At 50.3% G+C, this 6,000-nt stretch overlaps 1 protein-coding gene across 1 annotated transcript in view; it reads left to right on the top strand.

Moving 5' to 3' along the window:
* Positions 1-4,760: 4,760 nt before the first annotated feature.
* ARHGAP20 (Rho GTPase activating protein 20) overlaps positions 4,761-6,000 on the top strand; it is a 112,060-nt gene continuing 110,820 nt past the window's right edge. Inside the window, exon 1 of the mRNA XM_047753382.1 lies at positions 4,761-5,021. Within this exon, the coding sequence (XP_047609338.1) occupies positions 4,917-5,021 (105 nt within the window). The 5' untranslated portion in view covers positions 4,761-4,916. The remainder of the gene's footprint in view (positions 5,022-6,000) is intronic.

Genomic DNA, 6,000 nt, shown 5'->3' with positions numbered 1-6,000 from the left:
CTCATAAGGAACAAAAATAAGACAATACCATTAAGTGCAGCCAGTAAGAAGGTAAATTTTGGGGTCCTGGCTTTGATTCTGGCTGTTGGACTCAATGGCCCTATGATCTTTGACAAGTAGCGTGATATCTCTGAGGATCAGGCTCTTCTTCTGCACAGTGGGCATAAATATACAAGGCTTTAGTGCAGTTTTGAATATTCTGGTAGTGTATAAAATGCCTAGTGTTTGACTACCTCATCTCTATTTCCACAAAGCTAACTCTCAAGAAATGGTATCTACTACTAATAATACCGTTCATATCATAAGCCTATGGCCTTTGAATTCAATCAGATCTGGGTTCAAATCCTGGCTCCCTCACTTTTTGGTTGTTTGATCTTGGAGAGCTGCTCAACAACTCTCTGAGCTTCATCTTCATATTTAGAGTATAAGAATACACACATCTTTGGTGATGGTCAAGATTACTTGAGGTAATGTATATCAGGTACACCTAACACATGGCAGGCTCTCAACAGATGCCAGTTCCATTTTTACCACTTTCCCTATAAAACAATAGCTCAATTTTTACCATAGAATCCATGGTCTCATAGTCTGGCCCCTAACTGCTTTTCCAGCCTCAACTCCTAACATCCTCCATTTCTTCCTTCCTCCTTTCCCTAAGTCCTGTTTCTCCCATTTCATAAGCATCCGCTCTTAAAACTAGGATTATGGTCTTTAAGGAAATAGCCCATTTTGAGGTTCTAACCAAGGATAATAAAGAAAGCCCCACAACTGATCTTGATAATTAGGTCCGAAGCTCTCTTATACTCTCTTATATCAAGGCTTCAGTCACCTCAGAGAGGGCTTCATCTCTTGCAACATTAGCACTGTCGATCTTTTCTTGAAAAACTGTTACTTTGGCTTTAAAACACACACACTGTATTTCTCACTCTTCTCTTCCCTGTTCTCTACCTCTCTTGCCAGTTTTTCGTTTTCCATCGCCTTGCCTGTTAGAGGTTCCCCAGGACTAGGGACGTTGGTGACATGACAGTCATAGGGTTGTTGTAAGCATGAGCTGTAACAACAGCCACAACTCAATTTTAACTGACTGTTGCCTTGCAGAAATTGAGCTGAGTGTTGCTAATATTTTCTGATTTTTTTCAAGAGGATCTAAATTTTTATGCAAAATATCTTGATTTTTAAGGCTGGCAACAAGTCTGAAAAAAAAAGTGTTTATGTTGAAAAACATGCCTGAATTCACTACTTGATGGGCCATCAGTTTGCAACTCTGCTCTAGGATCTTTGATCTGTACATACATTGGGGTTTACAAGGACTATACTGTGGACTCATTTTGACCATAGTCCAAGCCCCTGGCACAGTGGCTGGCACACAGCAGGCACACAATAAATATACACTGAATGAACAAGTTGCACAGACATTTCCCTTTAGAGCTAAACTTATTCACTGCTAGTCAATCTAATGGCTGGCAAAACATTTTGGTTTCATTCTTAGACTGGTTCCTGTTAAAGGTCTGCTACTGGTATTTCCCAGCTGTTTAATGTTGCTATTCTGAGTACTTTGCTTTATGGTTTATTTCAAAATATTCTGGATACATCCTGCTTGTGTCAGACATGGTCATCACACTCCTTCAACTGTCTTGTCATCACCTTTTTTTTCTGGCATCACCCTTTCCTACAGCATAACATTCCCGGTGCAGGAAAAATGGCTTTACTGTCTTAAGGAATGACAGAACCAGCCTAGGATTGTCTTAAGGAAGATGATTGTTTCTAATACTTCATTCATTCATTCATTCATTCAGACGTAAGCCATTGAAAGAAACTGAAAGCATACTTGCATACCTGGCACAAAGAAAAGACAAACATGATCTTCAGTTTCAAGGAGCTTACAGGCAAGTGAAACAGATGATAAGAGTATAATGTGATACATGCTGTAAAGAAAAGAAACCACAGGAGAGGCAGTATAGCCAAGTGGTTAAGAGCACTGGTTCTAGAGCAGATGCCCCAGGTTCCAAGCTTGGTTTCACTACTTACTAGCTGTTTAACAAGTTATTTAACATCTTTGTGGCTTGGTTTCCCCATATGCAAAGTGAGCTGTGAGGGAATCTACCTTGTAGGATTATTGTGAAGATTTAAGAAAATTAATATGTGTAAAATGTGCAGAAGAGTGGCTGGTATAAAGTAAGTACTCAGTAAACAAAAAAGCACTCAGCGTTATCTGTTACTACGACAGAAGGTGCGCTGAACCCTGTGCGTGGGGTTGGTGTGTGGAGGTAGCTAGGTAATGAGTAACAGAGTCAGAAAGATTTCCCTGATTTAATTGTTAATGTAAGTGTTGAAGATTTACTTCCTCAACAAATATATATTGGGTATTTACTATGCATTCTGCACTAGATAAGTGAGTGTAGAGAGACAGGTTTGAAAATATGGGAGGAAATGTTCGCAGGCAATGGGAACAGCAGGTTCAAAGTCATGAAGATGTGAGAAGTCAAGACTAAGTTCTTGAAGTGCCAACAGTTCAATGAGAGGTCTATAGAATAGGGTGAGAGGTGAAAAGAGGTAAGAAATGAGAAAAGAAAGAAGGGGGGGGAGGGGACCTGCAGGCAACCTGGTATATCATACTACCGCATCTGAAATTTACTTTGTTGACAAGGAGCCAAAGAAGGTTTTAAGCAGAGTGACGTGATCTGTGTTCTTAAAACATTACACTGGTGATCATATTAATCTGGGCAAACTCAATTGTTTTAGGAAGTGAAACCTCCCTCAAAACTCCATATAGGAGAGGGGTAGTAGGATAGTTGTCTATGCAAATAAAAAGGATTAGATTTTGAAATAAAAGCACTTAGAAATTAAGATGTGAAAGTGGACTTTCCACATATGCAATATAAGTAATACTCTGATTTGAAGCATGAGGTATTTATCTTAAAAAGAAGCACCTTGTAAAAAGAGGCTCTCTGAGTGAAATAACCAACTCTAGCCTGGCCCTTCTGGATCGATCTCATATCTGTTTTGTGTATCATTCATTCAATGAACCAACAAACATTTATTGTGCCAGACACTGCTCTAGGCACTTGGGACGAGCAACAACAACAAAAAAAATCCTGCTCTCTGGAAGACAAAGATAATAAATAAACTTTAAACATAAGTAAATTACATGAAATATTTTTTAAAGAATTATTGAAGTTTAAAAAATGAAGCAGAGTAAGGAAAACTGAAATCATCCATTCATGATAGGAATCATAACAGCACGATTTCAACAAGGAATGAAAAGAACTGCAAAGCCCTCCACAATTTAAAATGTAAAATTCATGAAAAACTCTAGAGTGACTGCAAAGTCCTATCTCTGCACATGGATAGAAGCAGCAGATAACCTGTGTTTTGGTGTGTGGTGTGTGTATACATCATGCATATATATACATATGTATGTATATATCTGCATAAAACATACACGTGTGCATATGTATACACATACATGTGCATGATTTATATATATATACACACACATATATATATATACGTGTGTGTGCAAATGATTTACAAAGCCTGTGTAAGCCTACTTTAAACAATGTGATATAGACAAGGCTTAAAATGGTCTGGAACCTTTTGTCCCCATTACTTCCACCATAAACAATTCCGGGGTTTGGTGGTGGTGCTAGAGTGTGGGTGTGTTTGGACAGCAACTTCTGCTTGGAACAGAGCTGGCCAAGACCCTATTCTTCTACAACCTGACCTGATAAAGGCCCAACCCGGCAGGAACCTCGTTCTGCTTCTTCTTACCACAAAAAACAAACAACCCCTTCCACAAGCTAGTATCATAGAATGGTGTCTTTCATCGCTAATCCGCCCTTTATGCAGTCGGGATTCCAAGCGAAGAATGCCACCTACCGAAGCCTCCGCACCAGTCAGCTAGTCCTGCCAAGTGCAGCAACCCTCCTCTCAGCCGGGGTCGGCTCCAAATCCCCTCCCTCTGATTATTCTTTGGCCTTTAAAAAATTTGCCACTATTTAGGCTGACAGGAAGTTATGCTCTCAGCGCAGATATCTGATAAACACTTCCACATATTGTAGCCTTCTCGAGAGCTAAGCCAAATTTCAGAGTCCTCGCTCCGCCTGCATTTTCCCGAATTGAGCTTGCACGTTTGGAATGCCCGTCTCCGCAGCCAGCAGCCCGCGGAAACCGCCGGTGCAAAGCGTGCGGGGCGCTGCTACACCACGGGCCGCGGGCGGGCGAACCGGCGGGACTGCACCGTGCGCGGCCACGGCCCTCTGCGACGTGCCACTCGGTCCCCGGGCCTCCTGGGCGGGGGAGGGGCCAGGCGGGGGACCCCTCTGTGGTCCGCCGAAAGCGAGGCAGGCATCGCTGCCACTCCCCTGTTCAGGCTGAGGTCGCCACAGCTGCGCCGCCGCACGCGCTGCCGCGGAAAGGGATGGGGTCGGGTGCAAGGGGGCTGGCGGCGGGAGAGGCGCGCATCACCGCACTAGAGGACCAGGTTCATAACACCGGCCGGTGAGCTCCTGCGGGCTGGCCCCACTTGGAGGCGCGGACGGAGAAGGTCAGTCGGTCGCCGGTGCCCTAACACATATCAAGGCAGGCGCGCGGCCGGGGGCGCCGCAGGCCGGGCGGGCGCGGGGAGGGTTGGGGCCGGAGGAGGGCGGCCGGGGGCGGGCCCGGAGCAGGGAGCCCGGCGCCGAGGGGCGGGCCCGAGGCGGGGCCCGCGCCGCGGCGCTGCCGGGCGGTCTCCGCTGCAATCGCCCGCAGCCGTAGTGCTGAGCGCGGGCGGCGGTACATGGCCCCGACGGGAGGCGCGCTGCCCGCACCTGGAGCCACCTCGGCCCCGCGCGTCCTCTCCCGTCCGGCCTCCGTCCCGCGGACATGACCGCGTAGCCTCCTCCTGGGCTGGGATTGGCTCGAAAGTCCTCTTCATGGAAGCGATGTCCCCCCAGCAGGAGACTCTAGGGGGGCAGCCGGGGCGCTCCTCTTCCCTGACCGGAGTGTCTCGGATCGCGGGCGGCCCCGGCACCAAGAAGGTGAGGACCGAGCGGGGCCCCGCGCCCGCCGCCGCCGCCGCCGCCGCCGCATCCCCACTCCCTTCGCGCGCCCTCCGCGCCCATCAACACCGCGCGGGCCGGACGCCGCGGGGATTTAACGCTCGAGGCTCGTGGCCCGAACGCCGAAGGGATTTAACGCTCCAAGCTCGCGGCCCGCGGCATTCGGCCCTGACCGTTCCCGCCTTCCCATCTCCCTAGCCACCCGGCACCCCGGGCTCTTGGCAACTAGCGTTTTAGTCGTTCTCCAAGCGGACCAGACAGCCGTCCTATCCGTCTCCATCCGCGCAAAACCCGCAGCCCCGCTCCTCCCCCGGGCGACGCGGGCGGGCCGGGTGTGGGGCTTCGCCCTCCCCGGCCCTGGGGGTCCCCCCAACCCCGGGTCCCCAGGCTCCCCCCCCAACCCCGGTCCTCAGGCTCCCCCCCACTCCGGTCCCCAAGCCTCCCCCCCCCCCCGCGCTCCGGTCCCCAGGCATCCCCCCCCCCCCGCCTGGTCCCCAGGCTCTCACCGTTCCTTTTTGGGGTCAGCTCCGGGGTCTTCAGGGCCTCGGCGTCCGCTCGGGCGCGGCGCCCGCGATGAAGGTAGGCGGCCGGCTGCAGCGCCCAAGGGCTTAGCCCTTCACCTGGACGCGGCGGGGCGGCCGCTCCGCGCTCTTTGGTGTCTGGTGGCGGGCGGAAGGGAATGCCTGCGCCCAGCGCGGCGCTCTCGGCACGACTCCGGGTCTGGGGGGCGGTGGTCAGCCTTGTGGGTATGCTGGGATTGGTAACGGTCGACGCCGGGGGCTTCGAAGGCCGGGTTGGGCCTGAAACCTGGCGGGGTGGGGCAGGTGGGCTGCGACGAGGGTCGCGGGAGGGCTTTCTCCCTGGTCCGGTTCGCAGGGCTTGCGGAAAGCGCACAGGGTCCCTGTCAAAGCTGGGAGGAGGGATGCGGAATACAACTTGTGGCGTTCCATTCGGATAA

The sequence above is a fragment of the Phacochoerus africanus genome, chromosome 11, assembly GCF_016906955.1.
Source record: "Phacochoerus africanus isolate WHEZ1 chromosome 11, ROS_Pafr_v1, whole genome shotgun sequence".
In the NCBI taxonomy this organism is placed as follows: domain Eukaryota; kingdom Metazoa; phylum Chordata; class Mammalia; order Artiodactyla; family Suidae; genus Phacochoerus; species Phacochoerus africanus.
This window is presented reverse-complemented; position numbering and strand designations above follow the sequence as displayed.